This window comes from Equus asinus, chromosome X (assembly GCF_041296235.1).
Source record: "Equus asinus isolate D_3611 breed Donkey chromosome X, EquAss-T2T_v2, whole genome shotgun sequence".
Taxonomy (NCBI): domain Eukaryota; kingdom Metazoa; phylum Chordata; class Mammalia; order Perissodactyla; family Equidae; genus Equus; species Equus asinus.
Window position 1 is genome coordinate 15,504,033 of NC_091820.1, and position 25,745 is coordinate 15,529,777.

Genomic DNA, 25,745 nt, shown 5'->3' on the forward strand with positions numbered 1-25,745 from the left:
CAAGTTCCTAACAGATTTTGACTTAGAAAGTTCTGTCTTTGTAAGTACAGAACAGTATTTTAAACATCAACAGGTTCTACCTAGGGCTGTAATTCTCCTATGAAATTAAAATAATGTTCTCACAAACTGCCAAGTAAGTTCTTCAAGCAGAAGGAGCAACAATATTTTATTTTATTACAAATAAACATTTCACAAAAATGTAATTGGGAATGTATATGTACTATTAAGCAGAACACAGAAAACAAAGAAAAAAGGTATTGGGACCTAAAATATCATTTAAAATTCCATCAATTTTCTCTTACACAAAGTAGGTACTCAATACCACCGAACTGAAAAGAAACACTTTATAACATGTGCTTGCAAAATGTAACGCTACAGTAGTAAAGTACAACTTCCAAATATGAGATTTTGTCTGTCAAATTTTTAAAAAGCCTTTAAAAATATGATATGCACAAGCTTGCCCTGAGGGAAAGTAAGATGGAATATAGATTACAAAATCTTTACATATTTTCCACAATAGCTTTTTGAAATTGGAAAAGAGCACATAGTTGTGGAAAAAACTGAATGAACCAATTCCTAAAAATTCAGTGCACTCATAACTACCTGATGGAAAATTTGAAGCACCTTTTCTCTCGCCTTTTTATGTCATCATATGAAATGTATGAATTATATAGGCCTTGATCTTCAGAAACTTAAGAAAACTTCAAGTTAGAAACCAAGGTGTCATCAGAAAAAGAAAAATCTGGTATAAAATTTGCTAGCATAAGGCCACTGCTTCAAGTTCTTTCATGTACAGACACTATACAGTTCAGATACTTTTGTTTTTTGTTTTTATTACATAAGCAAAGCTTTCAACATATAAACGTCTGGATATAACTCAGTTAAATTCTCTATGAAACCATGCTCAGAGAAAAACGCATCAACAAATAATGCCCTTTTGAGACTTTTTGCAAAAGAAACTCTATGTAATACAACTTTTAAATTGAATACTGTAATTTAAAAGCAATTGTTAAGTGTAAAAAAGTTGCAGCATTCCACTACAGAAAAATAAAGTTATTTTATCAAGAAAGTTACAGTATTAGTGCTTTAGTGCCAATTCTAAGTCGTGACAAAAAGAGATGCTCCCAAATATCCTGTAGTGTTGCTTCCATTTGTAACAATTCCAGATTAGACTGCTGTGGCCATGTTCGTATATTCCTATGGAGAGAAAACAAAAGAAATACAGACTTCAAAAGAAGCGTCAGTTATAACACCTGAGCTAGAGTTTTGTTCACATTGCAATTTTCAAAATATTTCAATTTATATAGTACTACTTGCACTCAAGATCCCCACAAAGGTATGTGGAGCCCCAAAGACGCAAAGTAACAAGAGAACACATCAAAGCAGATATCAAATGATAGGTCAGTAGGACAAAGAAAACACATGGCGCTTGATACGCTGGTGTTAGTAAGTTGATGAAAACAGCATTCTGCTATCTGGGTGAGTTTCACTTGGAATACCTGGCTAAAAATCAAGACTCTTAACCCTTAGTCCCTCAAGTACGGAGCCTGACGTGACACACACACAACCTCAAACTGGTATTTGATCTTTGTCATCATAAACTATCTTCTAAAACTATATGGGCTCTTCTAGCTTGGCTGATAACAGCAGAGAAAGCTGTTAGAGGGAAGAAAACAGCTTTCTTGCTTTTGAACGGTGACCTACAACAAAAAGATGTAAGGTTTCAACAAACACAGGAAAAGGAATTCATAAGAACAATAAGACTATGATCAAAAGGTAATGAAAGTTGATTCTATACTGTGATGCTATGCAAAATATTACCAACCACACTGGACATACAACCATGCAACTAACAAAAGAGCAGAAGTGGTAGAATGGCATGTTTTTTGGACATTAAAAAAATTTATTAATATATATATATCCTTACCTTTTACTAGGATCTTACTTTATTAAAACTGAAAGAAATTTAAAAGTCAATTTATTTCTTGGCATTTGTATTAGTATGGAAACGTTTAATTCCAAACAAAAGCAATGCTGATAGAAACTTATTATTCTTTCTATTTTGGTTAATGAAATGTTCAAAATACATGCATATATATTTTTGTCAACATCATTCCTTTAAATAGAGGTAGACTTCATTGCATCCTATTTCTTTACTCATATAAAAATTATATACATTGATCTTCAAATAAAATATCTGTTGCCTACTAAAAACTTTAAAAGGAAACTCTAATAATTCTAAAAATTTTTTTCAACTGAAATATCTTGTTTATCAAAATGTACGATTATTCTGAATCACATTCACCTTGACAGAGCTTCTTCCACACCCTCTCTTGGACTGATCCCTCCATTCTTCCAATTATTTGGAAACTTATTTTAAGCAGAATGCTGAACTAGATATACAAGCACCACCCTCATCTGGGTTTTCATAACTTGACACTTGGGTCATTGCAAATGTTCCCTTGTTGGTCTTCCTGCGTCTCATCACCTCCCCAGAAGTCTGCCTACCCACTGCTCACCAAGCGATCATCCTCAAAACACCGCTTTCTCCTTGTCGGTCTAGGAAGGCGTCCTGCTGCTGCCACGTCACATCCTCAATATTTTACCCAGCTTTCCAGGCCCTCCATAACTGGCACACCCCTATCTCTACCCAATTCCACCTTCTACTGCCAAACGGGGATCTCTGGCTATAGCCCCTGCTGTGTCCTGCTCTTCTACATGCCTCAGCTTACAACCTACCTCCTCTGTGAAGAGAATAGAAATCAAAGTACTTAGTATACATTCCCTGACCATTCCTAATATATTGATGTTTTCCTCCTCTCTTTAGACATCACCATCTGGGAAATTAAGCTCTTCAAAAATATGGTTGTGCAGGAAAGAGTTAATACAGCATACCTAACTGCTGTCCTTTGAGAGGCCCGCTTACAACGTTGGCCCTTGCCTGGCATCTGGGAACGGAGGTTTCGAGAGGGTTCCCACCATTGATGAATGTCTAAACTGTGCAAACAATATGGTCTATGCTGAACACCTGCTTTTCTTCTGAGAGTCTGGAATTTGGGTCCATGCCTGGCAGGGGGTACCTACATGACCAGCCCCCAGTAAAACCCTGGGCACTGAGTCTCTAATGAGCTTCCCTGGTTGGCAACATTTCACACGTGTTGTCACAGCTCATTGCTGAGGGAATTAAGCACGTCCTGTGTGACTCCACTGGGAGAAGACTCTTGGAAACTGGTACCTGGTGTCCTTTGGACTTAGCCCGAGTGCCAATTCTCTGTGCTGATTGTGCTGTGCAGCCTTCCACTATAACACATCACAGCCATGAGTGCCACCACACGCTGAGTCCTCTGAGTCCTCCTAGCCAATCACCGAACCTGGGGGTGGTCTTGGGGACCCCTGACACAATGGCTGCTCTTCACTAACTTTTTAGAGCTACAGATGCAAGTGCGTGCGTGCGTGTGTGTGTGTCTGTATGATTAGATTTGATTCCCTCTGACAAGCATTTTCTAAAGATGGGCTACATATCTGAAAACATATCTGAAAAGCAACAGAGGAAGATATGAAGACTGATGAGGTACCCTCTATCCTCAAGGAGTCGATTATCTGTTTGGGGAAATAGGAAGATAAAGAGCAATAGTTAGAGACTAAATGAAACAAGAGTTAAAGAAGGGGCTTTGGTAAGGCTCTACAGTGGGTCTTCAAAGGAAAGCAGGGTTTGATAAGGAAAGAATGGGGAACAAGGGGCTATTTCTAGCCAAGAGAACGGCAGGAACAAAGAGAGAAATACGTGAAAACATGCTAGGCTTCAAAAAGCAGAGTCCATGGAGAAATGTGGTTAGAAAGGTATCTTAGGGCTGGACCTGACTAACAAGTCTGGCCTCTTTTTTCATGGGCAACAGAATCCTTGGAAAGTGCTTGGCCAAGAGTGATATGATTCGATCTGTGTTTCAGGGCAATAACTGTGCTAACAGTGAGGGGACGGAATAAGGGAATCACAGGAAGCCTAGAAACGAGTTAGAGGCTCCAAAGGTTCTGAAAACAGAGCAGGAACACAGAAGAGCGCAGCAGGGAGGAAAGGTGGCACTTTCAATCAGTGGGGAAAGGACAAATGATTCAATAACTAGTGTCAGAAAAACTGACTATCTATTGGAAACAAAATAGATCCTGACCCCACATTGTATCATAAAAATAAATTCTAAATGGAATAAGTATTTATGTGTTTAAAACATTAACCATAAAACCACTTAAAGGAAGCACAGTAAGGAATTTTTATAAGCATAAGCATGATGTGAAATCTAGAAGCCATATAGGACAAACTTGACAGATTCATGAACATTTACAAGTTCCGTAAGGTAAAAGCCACCATGAACGGCTGACACACACAAAATAAATACCAGGAAAATGTATGCCAGGTTAATACGCTCAGTCAATCAAGAGCTCTTACAAATCAATAAGAAAAAGTGCCATTACTCAACAGAAACACTGGCAAAGCATAGAAATAAGGAAGCTGAGAGAAGAAACACAAATGGCCAATAGACACATAAAAAGTATGCTCCCATCATTAATAATCAAAGAAAGGCAAATGAGAACCATTTTCTGACAACGAATAATGAAGACTGATAATGTGGAGTGCGGACTAGAGTGTAGGTAAACAGGCACTTTCATGTACTTCTGGTGAGAGTAGAAAGGAGTACAAGGGGCACTATGGCAAGGTAGCAAAATGTCAGCATGCCCAGTGGTATTGCCAAAAATAATGCAAACCCATAAGCTATCCAGCAGTCATCAACAGAGGCTTGGTTAAGCCAGTCAGCAATCATCAAACTGGGATACGTATACTCTCATATAAGAGGTGTAAGTATAAGAAGACTTGCCTGGGAGTATGTAGATATCGATAGTTTGGAGGGAATTAATTTGTAGACCTTCAAATTCCCAATGTTTGCTTTTCAAAATTAATCTGTCTGTACAACTGTTAAGGCTGGTTCCCCACCTCTCACTTTATACAAGAAAGATAAACCTTCTCATCCTGAATCTTAGTACTTTGTATTATGTGGGGATCCAAAAAAGGGGGCAATTGGAAATATTGGTGACAGTGTCAAAAAAGTGAACCAACTCTAGCAGCTAGTGATAAATAGCATACTTCTGCAGGTCAGATGCTTTCCAATTCTTTGCTTTTATTTAGAATTGAAGGATGGCAAAATCGAGTTTTCAGTGAAAAAACATTCAAAATTCCTTCCTTCCTTCCTTCCTTCCTTCCTTCCTTCCTTCCTTCCTCCCTCCCTCCCTCTCTCTCTCTCTCCCTCTTTCTGTCTGTCTTTCTTTTTTTGTTGGTGAGGAAGATTGCCCCTGAGCTAACATCTGTTGCCAATCTTCCTCTTTTTGCTTGAGGAAGATTGTCCCTGAGCTAACATCTTTGCCAATCTTCCTCTATTTTGTATGTAGTATGCCGCCACAGCATGGCTTGATGAGCAGTGTGTAGGTCCGTGCCTGGGATCCAAACTAGCAAACTCTGGGCCACTGAAGCAAAGCATGCGAACTTAACCACTATCCCACTGGGCTGGCCCCAAAATACTTTCTGACGATAGATTACTAAGCGATTTTTTGGCCTATAATTCAGAGTTCAAAGAACCAAGTGGCATTGCTATAATAAACGTCCTTTCTTTCCCATCTATATAATCATTTAAACAAGGTCTCTCAGGACTTACATCCATATAAATAAAAAATACAATTAGAATGGATACTTGAATACTGTATTATTCTACTAGCAATGTTATATTTATCTATGAATACATGAACTAACTGAAAAAAGAAATGCATTTCCAATAAAACTTCCTCCGTCTAATCTATACTTAACAAAGTATGTAATATATTTATGCTATTTGGATCAACTGTAATGTTAACTCAATCCAGAGGAATTATTTAACACCTAATATTCACAAAAATTTATCAACACTTTGTGTCAAATTTGATTTGGTGATCAATGAAAGACTTTCAAAGATAAAAGTCTATAGGGGAAATAGAATGGAATCCAAATTCAAGGCAAAAATGGAATGATGTAAAATTTCTCACTTTGTTAAAAGAGCTTATTTGCATATTTTTAAAAATGTATGATGTTAGTTATCAAACTCCTGTGGTGTGCAGGTTCCACTAAGAAATTTATAAGAATGATGTAACAGTTTTATTTAAGACTCTCTATTTATAATATACAAGAAATTATATCTTTTATAACAACTTAAACTTATGATAAAAAATATTAGATACCAACCTAAAAATGTACAAGGAGGTAGATAATTTTTCAAAATTTTAGGGTAAGCAAAAAAAAGTTTGAGGAATACTGAAATAAACAATACATCCATAGAGTAGAATAATATGCTGCCATTAAAGTGAATCAATTGAATGGAGTAATGAATGAGTGATAGAAGCAGGAAGACTTGGAACAACTGAGTTGGCAGGAGAACTGGGAGGATTAGCAGGACAAGTTTCAAGCACGGCTGGCTAGCTGCGAGAGCTATGGATCATGAGGAGACTACCAGTGGTCTGGGGAGGAGAGCAAGTTTGATTTTATTTTTAACAGCTTTACTGAGATATAATTCATATATCATACAGCCCATCCATTTAAAGTGTACAATTCAGGGGCCAGCCCCGTGGTGCAGCGGTTAAGTGCACACGTTCCACTTTGGCAGCCCGGGGTTCGCTGGTTCGGATCCCGAGTGCGGACATGGCACCGTTTGGCAAGCCATGCTGTGGCAGGCATCCCACATATAAAAAGTAAAGGAGGATGGGCACGGATGTTAGCTCAGGGCCAGTCTTCCTCAACAAAAAGAGAAGGGTTGGCAGCAGATGTTAGCTCAGGGCTAATCTTCCTCAAAAAAACAGTGTACAATTCAATGATTTTGTAGTGTAGTCATAGCATTGTGCAACCATCAGTCACTGCAATCAGTTTTAGAACATTTTTCTTTCTCCAAATAAACCCCATACGTGTTAGCAGTCACAACCAGCCCCTTCCCTTTTCCCCTAACCCCCCAGTTTCTGGCAACCACTGATCTACTTTCACTCTCTACGGCTTGGTTTATTCCGAACATTTCATAAAGATAGAATCACTCTATATGTGGTCTTTTGTGACTGGTTTCTGTTACTTGGCATCATGCCCTTAAGTGTCACCCATGCTGGAGCATGTGTCAGTACAAGTTTGACTTTGAACATGCTGAATTTGAGGTGCCTTCAGGACATCCATGTGAGGGTTCTGGGAGGCTGCTGAAAATCTGGAGCTCTGGAGAGTAGTCAGAGGTGATGGTTGAAACCTTGCGAAGAGGTGAGGGCAATCAGGGCAAGTAGGAGGAATAAATAAAGAGAATACAGAATATAACACTAGGGAACGCTTAACTTACATTTTTAAAGCATGCATGCACGAAGAGAAACCACCAAAATAAGACAGAAGAGTCAGAGAGGTAGGTAGCTCCAGATCCTAAGTGTTTGAAGGCGATGACGCCCCTACACAACCCTTCTTTTGCACCCCAGCACACTTCAGCTCGAGGGACACAGCAAGTGTGTAACAGTATTTTTGATTCATCTGATCTTCGTTCCTTTTCTATCATTGTACTCCATGATTTTCAAGGTTTTTTCCAACCCCAAAAGCCTTGAATCCTGGTCTCTAACTACCTTCCTGCTGCACCTTTATGCTCTCCTTTCTCCTCTTCCTCTCTGTGGGCAGAGCTCTGGTAGGCACCCAGCTGACAGGCACAGGAGGACTGCTGGAGAATCCGTGATCTAAGGAACTCCATGTCTTCCTGACCAAATGCACAACTGCTAACAGTTTTTCAGAGGCAATGTTCCCAGAGGTGACTTCATGAATTCTTACTAGGTTCTTTGTCCTATTCTGGTACATAGACCAACCCTCAAGAGTTTCTGAAAACTTTCTGTGATGAGCAGAGGATATGTAATGGGGGCCCTTGTGAATAACAGTGGATAAAAGATCAGCCTTATTCCAGGTAGTAACAGACATTCCTCCTGTTTCCTCATCTTTTGGCCCAAGCGCAGAATCCAAGAGAAAGGAAACACAGTAAAAGAGAATCTGGGTGCCAGAATGGGATTAATAAGACAAGTGCATGATGAATGAGGAGGAAGAATTCCAGTTCTGTACTTTCCTAATACAACCTGGGAATCTTACTGCTTTGTAGGCAGTTGGCGAGCCAATGCAGTTTTAGGGAAGCCATGATCGTTCTGGTAAGTGGACAAGAGGACGTATTAGGAGCACACCTAGGATCTCCCCCACCCCTCTCTGAAGCTGTTTGGTGTTGGAGACAGGAAGCACCATCTGAAGGCACAGTACCCAGACGATACCACCGATGAGCATCACAAGACCTTCTAGCCATGAATGATCAGCTTAGGCATTTCAATATGGCAGGGGAGCGAAGAGTCCAGACAAGATCAATCTAAACCTTCCTGGTGGACTTGGAGGCATGTGGGAATATGTAGGTTCATATCTGATTTCAGGCTCCAGAAGTTCCAGGATGCCTAGATTAATTAATCATGCATCCTTAATTAATCTGGGTAGTGGTCTAATCACGAAAATAATGAACTCTCTAGAAGGGCAAAAAGCCAAAGCAGTGCACGATGCTGCCCAGACTAAGGTTTACCTCTAGGGCAGGACCTTCAATGTTCCCTCCAATGCTGAAGCTTGGGATAAAAAGCGACGTAAAAGGTACCTCACACCCAGTAACCCCATTTGAGCAAAAGTGTCCCTAATTTAAAGGGAGGGAAGTAAGCAACGTTGGAAGAAACCAGACTCCAGGCTTTCACCTCTTTTCTTTAGGGCATGAAGGCCAAGGTAAAATGGAATAATAGGTCTGTCATCAGTTTATACACATGGAATGGGGTTCCAGAGTAGCACACTACTGGGACAGCTCGAAGGCCAAGTAAGCCCTAAGCACCTTAGTTCAGACATTGGCAGAAACAGGGTAGCTGCAATGCCTCATTCCTTTCTCTAAAGGTTAGGAGAGTGTGGAGCCCAACTGTTAAGTAGGTGCTAAGAGCAGGGTACCTGATTTCATTTTGTAGAGTTGGGCTCTATTCAAAAACAAATCGATAAAAAGCCTGGCTATGGCTCGCTTGCAGGTACTGACAATAGGCAGACTGGAAAAGCCCATGTCAAAATAGCTACGATACAAAGATATATGAAGTAGCATCCAGAATGGCAGGCCTAAGAAAAAGAGTAGTAGACACTGATTTTTTAAAAATCCAGTGTGTGGGGACTACTTCTAAAGCACTCAGATGGCACTGAAAGGCAATAGGAAGGCGAAGCCATGACCAGCCCTGGACCCTAACTACAACTGCTGTATTTTTAGATGATACAAAAAGCCTAGGCCCTAAAGATTGGAGCCCACAGCAAGTTGTGGCTCCTTCTAGGACATTCTTCTTGCGTCCTAAGATAAGGCCTGATGTCTGGTTTCTATCTGGTTTCTATCACAGGCTGGTAGGCAATGTGGTCTGGAAGAACTGAGTGGTCAGTTGGCATTGGGCAAGCTGAGGCAAAGAAAAGAATGATGAAATGGAGCAAGTCCAACGAGCATACAGAAACTGCAGGCTGAGGCAGACAGTCACATAAGCACTTGGGAGCCTCAAGTCATCTAAAAACAGAGGTGAAAGTGGAGTTAAGTGAAGCTAACACTCCAAGTTCAGCACAGAGCTAACAAGAGAAACATACAATATGTACCTGCAACTCAACCTTGCAATTGAGGAGAAGGCCTGCCTCAGCCTTCCTCCTCAAGTGGAATGCCTAGCTTCCCTAAGAACTGTCAGGCTGCCACCTGTGAATGCGGACAAATGCCTAGAAGATTTGCTGCAAAGAAACTTACCACATGAGACAGGAGGAGAAGCAGCACCTCGATCCAAGAGTAGAGAGGTACAGGAGAGGGGAAACTGACTCCAACTACACTCCCGTTTTTAAAGAAGAGATGGCTTTCATAACACAAAGAGTGACATACATGGTGAAATTAGAAATCTCTTCTAAGGTACCCACTTAAAATTAGGGGGTGGAAGAGGCTACAGAAGATATTCTATTTAACTCTAAAACTTCAAAAAAATCAGTCCTCAATTCCATTCTACTGGTCCATCTTTTGAAAAATAAGTTTTACTAAAATCACTAAGCAAGCTCAAAGTAAAGCCTTCACAAGGATGAATATTTAAGGTTACAAAATTTATAAAACCACAGTTAGACTATTTTATAGCAACTCTAGAAATACATACATTTCTCAGAAGAAAAGATTAGCCCAAAATTATCAAAGAAGCAATTTTATTAACATTAAGAATTAGCATATAGTGGTAATTGCATAGCATTATGAATGCAATTAATGTCACTGGAGTGTATACTTAAAGAGGGTTAAAATGGCAAATTTTAATGTTATATATATTTTATCACAATCAAAAAACATATGAATGGGGAAAAAAGAAAAGTTAGTGTATTTTACAATAATCTATCCTTTTTATATAGTCAGTTCAATATTTTTTGGTACTTAGATAATTCACATTGTATAAGGCTAAAATATGTCAGCTAAAAGTCTTTACCTGAATTTCCATTTCAAAGATTAACCATACAACAGAAATTCTAAAGCAAAAAGTTCAAACAGCTGGCATGTTCAAAGTATCTGAGGTATTATTTTAAGATTAAACAGTCTCACAGCTCTGTTACCATGACACCTTGAAGTTTTTCTTCAGCTATCGTGCAATAAGAACACTTTTTAAATCTAAATTGTTTCTTAAGTTAAAATTAAATAAGAAACATAAATAATTTAGGAGTTCAAAAGTCACTCAACATTTTTAAATTATCATAACCCAACTAACCTTTTTTTTCCTCAGGAATTTTTCTCTGAATTTATTAGTGACAAATCCCCTTGGGCCAGCGAACCGTAACTGCTGATATTTAGCCTGAATGTACAAGCTCTTCTGTACTAGGCCTGATTTATAATGGGGCTGGAATCTGCCACCTCTAAAGTTGGTCTGTAAAGGAAAAAAATAATTGAATGTTAAAACCACTTCCAAATCTACTTTATTAGTACAAGAAATGGAAAAATGTCTGGTACTTAGAGTTGCTCTTAATTCTAGGCACTACAGATATTAAAAGGGAAAAAGTTAATGATGGTAATAAAGCACGTTTTCCTCAAACTAGCCTCCTAGTTTATTTTATATAATAATAATTTTCAAAAAATATTTTACATAAAACCACTTTTTAAAACTAAGCTAAAATTTCTTGAAATTCTTGAAATTTATCACGCTGAGAAAAGTACAACTTTCAAAACCTCTAACAAGCTAAAATTATCCTTATGATTCATAGTGAAATATGTCAAATCCCACATTGGGGGGGAAGGGAAGACATTAAGTATCAACATCTATTTAAGAATCAAAAAGTCTCTTAACTTTATTCCTGTCAGTACCTTTGAGCCAATCATTCTTCACCATAAAAATCTCATTACAACAAATATTTTCAAGACAAGAGTTATACTTAAAAAGACTATTTCCTGACCTGCATACTGCCCAGTGTTACAATAGACGTAAGAGGACAATGAATATTTGTGTTTCCCATATGGGAAATGTACAAATAGTATATTACAATGGAGTAATTATAAAAACTAAGTAGATTCTTCTTTCCACAATTAACAAATGAGTATGTTATGCATAATGAAGCACATACATTTATAAAAAAATATTTATGCCAGCCCTATTTTCCAATTATTTTCTTAAAGCTACAAAAAATTTCAGGCAAAACAGAATTATAATGAGACAGTATAATTTTGTTAAAACTATCTGCACAAACTTGATACAGTAGAGCTAATCTTGAGACTTACATTGTCCATTTTTACATATCTAATAAGGTGATTACTATCTGGCTGTGAATTAGTCTAATTCATACAAAAAAGTAAATTTTAATGACATAGCTCCTTTTCTTAGGAAGGATTATTTCTTCCTCCCGTTTTGCTATAAAGAATTGTGAACTTCTAAACAACCATATAACATTACACAGCCTTAAATGATTGGTCAAGAGGGAAGATTATGGCATATATGTTGAAAAACATTTTTAAAATAATTAATGTTAAAAAACTTTTCTTAAGGAGAAAGGGTAACAGGAAGTAGATCTTAAACAATCTTAGAAAAATACTACAATCAACTATATCTGACCAATGAGAAGAGCAACATGCAGGAAGCACTTATATCTGAAAACCCATCTACACTGTCTCTAAGTTATTCAGACATTACATTTTCGGTTGATTTTATGCCTCATTACTCAAGAGACTAAAAGATGGTGTAAAACATTTTTATATATTCTATGGCCATAGCTATTTTTGAAAACCTAATGTCACACGTTTTTAGGTACATGAACCATTGGCTAAAAATGTTATCTACACAATGCCTACAAATTACATTACTCTCAATGGAAACAAAATCTTTCGACATGTAGAAATTTGACTCTCAAGAAGCCAGGTCAACTACAGAAGCTCACTTAACTACCCTCCTAGTCTGTGGTGTGGGGATAGTTTACACCACCTCTCTGCTCATACTAACTTCCTCCTAGAGCTAACTACTCGATCCAGCCTGCCTGTCACTTTCACAAAAAAAACCCTCAAACTCTTTTCTTTTCTTTTTTTGGGGGGAGGGGAGGGAAAAAAAGACACTGTAGAGTGAAAAATATGAATAAAGTACCTATCATAAGCAGGAAATTCAGTCAAATGGATTTAAAATCACCTCAATTTCTGAGAGCAAGGAGAGAGAAGTATAATACTTTGCACTTAAATTCTCATTCCATTTTGGGGGATGAGGTGTTGTATATAATCAAACATGTTGGTTGATTAAAATTATCACTTACATCAGACATAGCTGTACAAATTAGAATGCAATGAATATGCTTTAACAAAGTTTGCTGGACCAGAATCTTTCTCTGATGATCCAGAAGGCCTCTGAGGGTTGCATGTCTATAGACATGGTTTTTCAATCTGTGAATGCTGGAGAAGGCTCTGGAGCTATGCACTTACATATTAGAGAGAAAGGGGCAGGCTAAAACGGAGGGTCTGGGACCTTGCCTGCCTCCCAGCTAGAGCCACTCCATCTGTATCTGTTTTATGTATTTGTGTTTCCGTGTAATATTTGAAAAAGGGTTCCACTGGCAAAATATATTCAAGTCCTGAGGAAAGAGATCATCACTAAACTGATTACAGTTAACTATAAATGTCCAAAAATACCAGTTAACAGCTACTATTTGAAATATTACAAAAACAGCTTTTAATTTACTAACACTTAGAACATTATGTTCAAAGCATAAATCCAAAGCTGGAGTTAAATGAAAAATAACACTCAATACCTTAAAAGGTCTTTTAAAGCCTCTTGTGTTTTCACTGTTTTCCTCAACTCCAAAAGGTTTGTCAGTAACGTCTTTTCTCTGCATAGTTTGATAATTCTGCATGAAAAAAGTATTACTATAGGTTAACATACTTTAAAGTTTATTTTTAAAAGTTCATTTTGCCATTTTAAAAACACACATTTTAAATGTATACAATTAAGAACACAAAACATGTATTATGTAACCTAGCCGTAGGACCATACACACATCTTCCTTCACATAACCCATAGTAGTTTGGGAGGGGCTAGTTTAATTCACGACAGTGAGAAGTGTAAAAAAATACTCCTATATAACACAGTGGGTGACTTTTAGAAAATGGACTGTAAATCTAGTATTTATTCAGGCATCCAGAAGAGAAACAAACCTATTATTATCAGGAGTTGCTAAAGAGTTCCTGCTGCCTAAGAAGAAAACAAATTCTCAACACCGCAGGAGGTGGGTTTTGCTGACTCAGATAACTGATTTGAGTAGATGCCCCTGCTATGACTAGGGAAGTATCACAAGTCAGAGTGTTAAGACTGTAACCACAAAGAACCTGAATCCTTTCACGGGAACAGAAAAGATAGGGCCCATTCTGAAGACAGCTTCATTCTTCCAAAATCAAGTATTATAACCTTCTCCTTATTCCATTTGCTATGGAGTCTGTACTTCTCACAAATCTTCCTCTTTCACACCTTTCTCTCTCTCCTCAGTTAAAAACAAAGTCATGTAAAACCCTTTTTATAGTAGTCATCTTGAATTTATACTTGCTATAAATTTGAAAAAGCACATAAAGATATATGTAATGAGATGAGACTTTGGGGGACCTTTGGAGGGAGAGGGTGTATTTTGCCCACGAAGGGATGTGAATCGTTAGGGACCAGCAGGAGGACTGTAGCAGGCAGCTTCTGACCAGGCTCCTAATCATCCCCACCTTCTAGTACCCAGGCCCCTATGTCATCCCCTTCCTTAGACTGTGGGCTGGACCTAGGGATTTGCTTCTTACAATCGGAGTAAGGGAGAAGTGATGGGATGTCACTTCTGAGATTAGGTTACAAACACACTCTGGCTTCCATCTTTCTAGCTGTCACTTGCTTGCTCTTTTGGAAGCCAGCTGCCATTTGTGAACTGCCCTATGAAAAGGCAAATCTTTAGAAACAGAAAGTAGATTAGTGGTTAGTTGGGGGTGGGAACAGGGAATAACTAAACAGGCATGAAGGCTCTTATTGGGGTCATGAAAATGTTCTAAAACTGGATTATGGTGATGATTACACATCTCAGTAAATTTATGAAAAGTCATTAAGTTGTATGTTTAAAATGGGTGAATTTTATGTTATATAAATTATACCTTAATAAAGTTGTTCCAAAAGAATCTTAAGAAAGCTAATACTATAATAAATGCAACAAAATCCTGCCGAATCAACTAAGAGATGACCATTTCTTCCATCACAATAACTGAAAGCCTCAACAGAATCTTAACGTCGAACAACAGAATCATAACATGTACTTAATGAACAGTCACAAACGTGAAAAATATTGGTGATCCTTGTACATACAGGTATATGTGAGAAGAAGAATGGAATGCACAAAAATGAAACATTTTGAACTGAAATCTTACCTCATAAGGTTTCTGAATAAATTTTCTAAAATTGGACTTTATAAAACATGTAGGTTTTTCGAATTCATCAACTTGAGTATTCTTCGACCTTGAAAAATTGGATTGCTGATCATTCCTAATAAAATGAAAGAGAGAAAAATAAGAATCTTCTATTAGTTTACCTTTATCCAACAAATAAACAAGAGAAATCAAATTAACCCCTTCAGGGACAATTAAAGCAGCACAACAGTAAAAAAAACCCCAATCATCTATCACTACTAAAATTCCAAAGCGTAATTTTATAAAATTACAAATCACGAAAATTACAAATGATAGTTATCAGGGCTAAAACACCCATTTTTCAACCAACATTATTTAGCTAAGTTGGAAGCTGGCAATAGTGGAAAAACAGTATTCCCTGGACCAAGGTTCTCAATCCAGGGTCCAAGGACAGGCGTCCTGAGACCTGTAACCCCCTGAAACCATGTGGAGAACGCATGTTTTCGGAGGGAAGTGAGTCACAGCTCTCTAGCCTTTGGCAGCACTGGACCCCCCTTGCCGACAGACTCATCAGTGAAAGCACCGGGGAGACAAGGTGTCTGACTGGCTCAGGCCCCCTCACTGGCAGAGCTGGGGCCTCTGATACTGCTGGGCCACAGGAGCAAAAGACAGCTCCCCTTCTCCTGTCGTCACAAGGTCTGGAGGCCACCAAGGGCTCTTCCCAGGCAGCCCTACCTGGGAGGGAAGTCCTTCCTTGGGCTTCTCCTCTGACCCTGAGGCCTCACTGCCAGAGTCCTTGGGGAGTCCTCTCCCTGTCACATCCCACATCTCCCCAAGATGCTCCTCAGACCCTTCCTTCTCTGTGGTGAACAAATGGCTCACTGCCTCAGCTCTGCTTCAGTCCCTCCCACAGGTCCCCCACTGACATGGGGACAAAATCCACATTCCCCATCAGTGACCCCCAAGACCCTTCCTGCTCTGGCCTTGCTGCCTCTCCTGGCTGCTTCATTCCAATCTCCCCAACACACACTGAGCTTCGGGAACATCTGGCTAGGTGCAGTTCCTGGCACACATCACAATCTCTCCCGCTTCCGCACGTTTGCAAGCGCAGTTTCTTCTATTGTAATTTCCTTCCAACTTAGATCAATCTCAAGATTTAGCTCCTTTTGCACTTATTCCAGAAAGGCTTCCCCAGACCTCTGAGGTGGACTAGATACCCCTGTTCTGTGCACGTGTAGCACTCTGGGATCTTCAAACATATCACTCGTGTCTGTACAGCTGGCGCACCTGTCTGTCTCACCCAGAAAGCGGCAATCCCTGCAGAGGAGGCACTGTGGACGGTCAACTTTGTGGCCCCAGCTCTGACCCCAACCCCTGACATGGAATAGCCACTCAGGGTTTTCTGAAATGTTAAAAACCCCCATGTTCTATCAAAATGCTCATGATAAGATAGTAAGCCAAAAGAGTAGGGTGCAAAGCCATATATTGAGGTTAATTTCAATTATTTAAAAAATATATATATATATGCCCAGAAAAAACAAATGACAGGAAATGTATTAAATATTAACAGAGGTCATCTCTGGTGCATTAAGAATGCTTTATATTTTTGTTTTTATACTTTTTTATATTTTTCCAAATGTTTACCATTAGCATGTACTACTACTTCTATAAACAAAACAGTGGACTTTAAAAAAATCCTCGCAAAGCAGTATCTGATAAGGGAGTACTATCCAGAATATATAAAGAACTCTTACACCTCAATAATAAAAGGATAATAATCCAATTCAAAAATGGGTAAAGGGGCCGGCCCAGTGGCGCAGGGGTTAAGTGCGTACATTACACTTCTGCGGCACGGGGTTCAGTGGTTCGGATCCCAGGTGCGGACATGGCATGGCTTGGCACGCCATGCTGTGGTAGGTGTCTCACATATAAAGTAGAGGAAGATGGGCACGGATGTTAGCTCAGGGCCAGTCCTCCTCAGCAAAAAGAGGAGGATTGGCAGCAGTTAGCTCAGGGCTAATCTTCCTCGAAAATAAATAAATAAATAAAAATGGGTAAAGGATTTGAATAGATATTTCCCTAAAGAAGACACACAATAAGCAAATGAAAAGATGCTCAACATCATTAGTCCTTAGGGAAATGCAAATCAAAACTACGAGATACTACTTTATACTCACTAGGGTGGCTATAATCAAAAAGAGGACACCCCTAATGTTCACAGCAGCATTATTCACAATAGCCAAAAGACGGAAACAATGCAAATGCCCACCAACAGAAAAACAGATAAACAGAATGTGGTATATCCATACAATGAAATATTGTTCAGCCTTATAAAGGAATAAAATTTTTTGAAAAATGGAATTTTGACACATGATACAACGTGCATGAAAACATTATGCTAAGTGAAATCAGCCAGACACAAAAGGACAAATATTCTACTTTGTATGTATAAGTATGATTCTACTTATATATATGAGGTATCTAGAATAGGCAAATTCATAGAGATGGAAAGAATAGAGTTCATCAGGGGCTGAGGGGCTGTGTGAATAGATAAAAAAGTTCTGGAAGTGGATAGTGGTGACAGTTGCACAACATTGTGAATGCAATTAATGCCAATGAATTATACGCTTAAAAATGGTTAAAATGGTAACATTTATTACATGTATATTTTACCACAACAAAAAAAATTTTAACCCTTTGATATTTGATTTTTGACCAGGCAAAGGGGTATCCAGGTTAAAGAATCTATTTCTCCACAACTAGAAGGATCCACAACTAAAAATGCACAACTATGTACTGGGAGGCTTTGGGGAGAAAAAGGAAAAATAAAATCTTTAAAGAAAAGAATCTATTTCCCAGCCTCCCTGCAGCCAGGCATGGCCGTGAGACTAAATTTTGACCAGCGTTGCTGAAGTGTCATGTGTAAATTCCAGGAATCTTTAAAGGAAAGGCTGGAATGTAAACATGATGGCTAGGGCACAAACAGCCATCTTGGACCATGAGGCAGAAGTCATGTGCAGAGGATATCTGAGGAGCAAGATCTAAGGAGCCTGGTTCCCTAATGGGTCCACCCTATGATGCTCTGACTTCCCGCCTCTAATCTTTTTTTACGTAAGAAAGAAATGATTTTTTTCTCTAGCTCTTACAGTCCATTCTCAACCCAGCAGGCAGAGTGATCCTTTTAAAATTTAAATGAGATTATGTCTCTTCTTGGGTTAAAACCCAAAATGTTTTCTAATCTTACTTAGAGTAGAGTACAAAGTCTTCATGTCCTTCAAGGCCCTTGTGTGGTTTGCCCTGTCTACTAACTCTCTCCCTTTTTCACTGTGTTACAACCTCAATGGCCCCTTTCTATTCCTTAAACAAGAGCAAGTGTGATCCTGCTGCAGGGTCTTTGCATTTGCTGTTCCCTCTCTTGAAATACTATCTCCTCAAAATACTTTATGGCTAACTCTCTCACTTAATTCACATCCCTGCTCAATTTTTTAAAAAATCCTAAGTGCATTCCATGACTATCCTAAACAAAATCACACCACACATATCACTCTATTAAACTTCCTCTTCTGCCTTACTTCTCACCTATCACTCACCAACATGTATTTTTTTCTATCTCCTACCATTAAATTGTAAGCTCCACGAGGTCAAGGGCTTTGTGTATAGTTTCTCACTGTGTCCCCAGCACTTAGAATAGGGACTAGGACACAGAAATTAACATATAAATATTTGCTGAATATATGAATAAAAGATCTCTATAGGGGCCGGCCCTGTGGCCAAGTGGGTAAGTTTTCATGCTCCACTTCGATGGCCCAGGGTTTCACAGGTTCGGATCCTGGGCACAGACATGGCACCACCCGTCAGGCCACACTGAGGCGGCGTCCCACATGCTACAACTAGATGGACCTACAAATAAAATATACAACTATGTACTGGGGGGTTTGGGGAGAAAAAGCAGAAAAAAAATTTAAAGAAAGAAGAAGATTGGCAACAGTTGTTAGCTCAGGTGCCAACCTTTAAAAAAAAATCTTTATAAAGTTAACTCCAGGTCAGCATAGATTATGCATTGTTAAAACAGCAAAAATAAAAACTGATTTTTTTTCTGTAACCTGCCTAGCTAAAAAGAAAGTCTTGGTAGTTTGATGTCCTCTCGGAGTCTATTGGTACTATTTTTGAAGTTGCTTTATCACAGACACACACACCATGCCTATATAACACAACACTTCAATAACCCTGCAGGGAACTTAGTAATGCTGGTTACAAGAGGGAGAACTAGTGTCAGGGGAAGGCATGGAGACAGGGTAAGAGATTGGTCAGAAGTGGGAGAAAACAGAGAACAGGGTCTTAGAGACAAGACAGAAGGCCCTAGTGTTAGGCTTGCCTGGGAGGGATCCTAAGGTATCAGGGAATACACAGTGATCCAGATCTAAACGCATGACCATTTCAGTATCCTCGGTCCCGCCTGCTCCTGTGGAAAGTCTCCATTCATTCAACAGCTACAGATTGAGCTTGAGGCAGTGGGGATACAATGGCAAGCAAACAGAGACACAGAGCCTGCACACAACTTTTGAGGGAAAAAAAGCCACACCAGGGGGAAATCACTACATCCTATGATTTATGATTTCATTGGTTCTGAATTTCTATGGAAATCTATACATTAACCTGACTAAAAAGGTTTATGCAAAAATATTGAGGTCAATTTTGATAAACTGATTTTCTAAGATAAAAGGATAAAATAAAATGTTGTTCTTATTTTAACAAAGAAATTGAATTAGGATAAAGTGAGCGATTAAAGGTTCTGTGCCATTGTTTCAAAAAGGTGAACAATAAGAAGTACTGGTGAGGATGTGGAGAAACTGGAGCCCTCACACACTGCTGGTGGAAATGTAAAATGGTGCAGCCGCTGTGGAAAACAGCCTGGCAGTTCATCAAAAAGTTAAACATAGTTATCATACGACCCAGCAATTCCAATCCTATGTATACACACAAGAGAAATGAAAACATATGTCCACACAAAAACTAGCACACAAACGTTCATAGCACCATTATTCACAACAGCCAAAAAGTGGAAACAACCCAAATATCCATCCACTGATGAATGGATAAACAAAAGTATGGTATATCCATACAGTGGAATATTATGCAGCCAGAAAAGGAATATTCATGCTACAACATGGAGGAATGTTAAAGACATTATGTTACAGGAAAGAAGTCAGTAACAAAAGGCCACATATTATATGACTGCAATTATATAAAATGTCAAGAATAGGAAAATCCATATAGACAGAAAGTAGATTACCGGTTGCCAGGGGCTGCGAGGTAGGAGAAATAGGGAGTGACAGCTACTGGGTACAGGGTTTCTTTTTGGGGTGATGAAAATGTTTTGGAATTAGATAGTGGAGACAGTTGCACAACTTTGTGACTATATTTGAAAAACCTACTGAATTGTTCACTTCCAAAGGGTGAATTTTATGGTAAGTAATATCTCAATTTAAAAAAAAAACCCTCATGGCTCTACTATGACACACCAGCTATCCAGTACAAGTAAAATAGTCTAACAGATCTAGCAAAAGATACCGTGCAGGAAGACATTTTGGCACGCTGCAACATCGTCCTTAAAGCTAACATTAATAATACTTCATGCTGACCAGCTACTTTGTACCTTACAGGCATCACCCTACTCAATCTTAGTCACCACTGTGAAGTAAGTATAATTCTTCTCTCTCTTTTCCAGCTGAGAAAACAGAGATGAAGTAACTTTCCCAAGGTCAGTCACATAGCCAGGCATCTACCGAGCCAGGCGCTGAACTCAGGCGTAACGCCAGTGCTCAAGCTCTTAATCACCTCAGAGGGGGAAGATATATTCTGAAGTATTACACGGTCTTTATAATATGCTATCTTACATCTGTTTTAAAAATGTCTTTCTTAGGACACTAAGTTTCTTATACTTGCTGAATCAAGAAAAGCATAACAGAGAACTTGTGCCACTAAAGAGCACTGTCATGCCATGTCATATTAGGAAACTGGAGACTTTCACCCAGCAAGGGACGAGATTTTAACTATTTTATTTTCAATTGTTTTATATGCCTCAACACACAATTTTGCTACCTTTTAATTAGTCTCAAACTTATTGTCAGAATCAAGTCAGGTTTTAAACAAGCTCCATCTATTTTGACTAAGACCTAGTTAGCCGTAGACGACTTACAAGTCTAGTCAAATATCTTAGTAATCTGACACTAAAGAATATGAAAGAGAATTAGCGCTGGCCCTTCCTACTCATACATTCTCACTTTCTGAGCGATCCAAATAGTTTGAGGACCCTTGGGTGAACTGGAAATTTTGTCCCATTCAATTATACCTCATAATTATATGGGGTCCCAGAGTTGCCATGAGTTCCACATGGTTTTCAGAACTAGAGAGAAACTGGGGCCAATCCAGAATACTCAGAGCTCCTAAAAAGAGGTGCAGGGCTGGGAAAGAGAAACAAGGATCTACTGACAATCAATGTGCCATGCAAAGCGTAAGTACTTCACATGTGCCAGCTCATTTATTATTTCTAACTTCTCCATCACAAATTGGTTATTCTCATTTTAAAGAGGAAAAGGCTCCAGAAACTAAGCAAGTTTGCTCAAGAGCAAAGAGCTTGTAAACTGGCAGAGGTGAGATTCAAACTTGTATCTCCTCTGCATTTTCTGCTACATCTGCCCCGTCTCATGGACACACGTCCACGAAGAGTTCTGAAAGAGAAGAGTACTGACCTCAGGAAATTTTGTAATGTTCAAAGAATACCCGAATCTAAAGGGTAGAATGTGTCAGAGTTTCCATCAGCTCAAGCCAAACAGTCCATAACCTTGCTGGTTCTGGCTCCTCTCTAGAATTACAGACCTCAAATATTCACCTACCCCATAATTTTCGTTGTTTAAATCAAACAGCATATGAAGATCACTGAATAACTTTGAACTTTGAGTTAATATATTTCACTTAAACATATAAAATGGATTTGAAGGCTTAAATCCCTAAACTAAAATGAAAATTATCATCACACAGAAAAACTGAAAAATATGCTGAAACCAAAAGCTCCCTGATAACAGGATGTTTTTCATCTACTGATTACCTCTCTGCAGCACTAGCTATGTGAAAAATGTGCTCATCTTCATTCTGTAACCGTTCTTTTCTCCTTCTTTCAATGTCATGTCGTAGGTCATTTGGATCTATTACTTTGACCAGAGTCTGAGGAATTTTGACAGAAGACAAACCATTTACATTACTGTTAGTTGTACAAAGACCATATCTAACAAGAACCTTAAGTAAAAGTCCTAAATAAGTTATCTTGTACTCATCCTACTAATAGTACTATAAACTGATAAAAATATTTTGAGACAATTGATAAAACACAATCAGAAAAGTTTATAACATTGAACCAAGAATCCCACTTCTGGGACTCTATCTCAAAGAAAAGGCTATCTACCCAAAAATATTCAAAGTGTTAAACTTAAAATAACAAAAAAATGGAAGCAACTTAAACGTAAGAAAAAAATTTAAAGGGCAAGGGAAGAATGATCTTATGGTAAATTTAAGTCAAAGGAATGATGTACAAGCATTTAAATTATGGTAATATAGACTACGTGGAGGTAAACATGGAAAAACACGTATTGAAAAAAGTGAATTAAAGCCTAAAAAGCCTCAATCATAAAAGGTCACAGGCAGTTCAGAGACTTTTACATAAAAGGAATGTTATTATTGTTTAAGTACAGTCATGTGTTGCTTAACGACGGGGATACCTTCTGAGAAATGTGTTGTTAGGCGATCTCGTCGTTGTGCGAACATCATAGAGTGTACTTACACAAAACTAGATGGTATAGCCTACCACACACCTAGGCTATATGGTACTAATCTTATGGGACCACCGTCGTATATGCGGTCCGTCGTTGACCGAAATGTCGTTATGCGGTGCATGACTGTAAAAAGAAAAAAGCATCCAAAACTACATATACTATGATAGCGACTATGTTAAATGCCAGATGTAAGACTGCAAGATAAGATGATCAAATAATATTTTGTGTTAAGTGGTTGAATTAGAGGTGATTTTTTTAAATCCTCAAATTTCCTACATGTTGATCACAGTACTTTGATGAGTAGAAATTTTCTGAAAATATCACTTACTAATAAACTAACCTATCTCCATAAGTTCAATAAAAATTGTAACCATTTACAAGTAAAAGAAATTATATATTCTATCAGGAATGTATTAAAATCTCTCCTCTACAAAAATTCCCTACTCTCAATGAATAAATTAGCAGTTTCTTCAGAACTTGATATACTTCTAAAACTAGAGCCGGTTTTCTTCCCCTCTGGCTAGTTAAGTTTTTCTAATTAGCAAAGAAATGGGGGAGCAGGCTGGAGAGGTGTTGGGTGGGAACCACCACACACAACACGTGACAATAAGAAAATTCAAGTATAATTTCCATTATTTTGCTAGTCATATTCCATAGAATCTTTCATACACTCTACAGTAAAGAGAAGGGCAATATCAAATGAAACAAAGTTGCTTTCCATTCATTCCACATACAATTTAAAAATATATTCCATATGACTGCTTTGGGAAAAAATAGGTATCAAACATACTTTCTGCAAGCTTTACAGTGTGAAGTTCTGGAGTGAACATTAAATGCTATAATTTTGTGTAAGTTTTACAAAGCTGTTATCCTTAGGGATTGTCTCTCTTAGGGAATATTTTTGTCTTTTGTCTGTGTTCTCTCTGCAACTGGGCCGATAACTAGAATCACTTGGAGAGCTTTGTAAATTTCAGATTCCTGGGTCTCAATCTTTCTTCCTTACCTACTTTTAACTCCTTTTTTTACTCCCAATCACTGGATCCCTTTACCATTAGTATACCAACAATAAGATAGTTTCTCATCAAAAATTATATTCACTTACCTGATCTGATTCATATACCATAGTTTGTTTACTCTGAAGCTCGGCCAAAGACATATCTATTCTCCTAAAATAATAAAGGCATATTACAATTAAATAACTATGTTACACACTGATACCTTGATTCCATTACTACAGAATGGAATTTGAAATAAAGCTGGTGTGCCTTGGAAGAAGCAAAAGAAACTTGCTACGAGGTGGTTTTTCACCTATGTGGCAGTCTCCCAAGGCATACATCTACTGTGAACAACATCACAGTGATGCCTTAGTGGTTCTCAAATCACTAGTCTGTGTAACTTTAAACTTTGCCCCTGTGATCTACTGCATTCTAACATTGATTCAATTCAGCTCACAAGACAGGGTGCACCACGTGCTCAGACAGGTGCCGGGAGAAGAAGATACATGTTGTCATCCGACTGCCCTCAGAACAGCCATTTCTGACCACATGAAGCAACCCATGATTTCAATGGCTCGATAACTGTCTTTCATTCTTCCAGTGATAACTTCAGTAGGCAATTACTATAGACACAGCAGAATCAAAGTTAGGTAGGTAAATATTTTCAAAGTCCTACACATTTAAACAATGCTACTCAATGGCTTCAATACAACCTATTCCGTCAAAGTGCACTGGCCCGTACCTACTTGGGTTAGTCCTGTTTTCACAGAGGAAATGCAGTCCAAGAGTCTACAGCAAGCCCAGGAGACAGCACCTTCCCACATCTGTTCTGAGGTTTATTCCCACGAGTTAAAGGGGCATACAATAATCAATCATTACCTGTGAATTTCTGGATCTGAATTCAATTTAATTTCATTTACATCTGCAGCTTGTGTCTCTTTCATTTTTGAGAAACGCTCATGTAGGGTAATGTTAGGTGATGGAAAATAATTTGCTGAAAAAGGAAACAAACGGTTTTATCTCAGTGTGAATTCCACATAAAAGATTCCACATAAAAGATTAAATATAAGTACAGGAAGAAGGGACTATTAAAAAACATTCAATCCGTTTTCTCTTGAAAATACATGGGACCTAAACTTATTCAACAGACTAATTTGTAGTGCTCACAAGCTTTTCCAAGCCCGAGCAACAGTAAAAAACACCTGATTTATGAACCCCAAGATTCTATGCCTGTTTGGCATGCCTGCTTACTTGTCGGGGGCGGAAAAGATAGTGGCTCTCTCAAAGCAAGGACCTTTCTTCTCCAACGTAAGACCTTACTGTATCTGAGAAGTAAAGATGGTACAAGCTCTACAGTTCACCTAGAGTGAAAAATAACTCCAAAAACAACCCTGAAACATGAAAACGATTCTGAACAAATGCTAAATGTTATGTTTACATATCACAGAAGGCCTCCTAATGCCATTTTACTTTAATTAGCATTAACTGAAGTTCATGAAGACATTCTGAAAGCAGCCATGCTACAGGCTTTTAACAGGATAGAGAGAAAGATAATACAATTGACCCATCAGAAAGCCACTTAAGCAATCCTTTTCCCTAATTTACCGTTCCTATTCTAGGACAATCTCCTGGATTTCTGCCAAGAATCACACTTCCTTTGGGTGAGAGGGCTGGAACTGAGAAGGTGAACTTTCAGACAAACTGCCTGCTTTAAAGTAAATATATGCCTTAGTTTGAGGGATGCAGAGAAAATTCATTTTCGAAATATGTTTTATGAAGGTAAAAAAGATTAATGCAATTTCCTAGTAAGAAATATAAAATAAAAATTTTGAAATCCTTGAAGATCTCTTGTTTATAATACCCACAATTGCCTTATTCATGCAGCATCAATGAGGAAAGTTGTTCTACAGGACTAAATATTCCAATTAATGGATATTGGCCAGAAGCAAAAACAAAACAAAACA

At 38.4% G+C, this 25,745-nt stretch overlaps 1 protein-coding gene across 4 annotated transcripts in view; it reads right to left on the bottom strand.

Annotated features, from left to right (window-relative positions):
* Positions 1–815: 815 nt before the first annotated feature.
* BCLAF3 (BCLAF1 and THRAP3 family member 3) overlaps positions 816–25,745 on the bottom strand; it is a 59,334-nt gene continuing 34,404 nt past the window's right edge. For 3 of the 4 annotated variants that reach the window (XM_070502185.1, XM_070502182.1, XM_070502183.1), the window contains exons 6-12: positions 24,661–24,775; positions 23,889–23,952; positions 22,066–22,181; positions 14,979–15,093; positions 13,343–13,438; positions 10,834–10,989; positions 816–1,197 (exon numbers count right to left, since the gene is read on the bottom strand). In XM_070502185.1, coding sequence (XP_070358286.1) covers positions 1,168–1,197; positions 10,834–10,989; positions 13,343–13,438; positions 14,979–15,093; positions 22,066–22,181; positions 23,889–23,952; positions 24,661–24,775 — 692 coding nt within the window. In that variant the 3' untranslated portion in view covers positions 816–1,167. Of the gene's footprint in view, positions 1,198–1,927; positions 1,956–10,833; positions 10,990–13,342; positions 13,439–14,978; positions 15,094–22,065; positions 22,182–23,888; positions 23,953–24,660; positions 24,776–25,745 lie in introns of all 4 variants that reach the window. The other variant, XM_070502184.1, reaches the window with a different exon arrangement.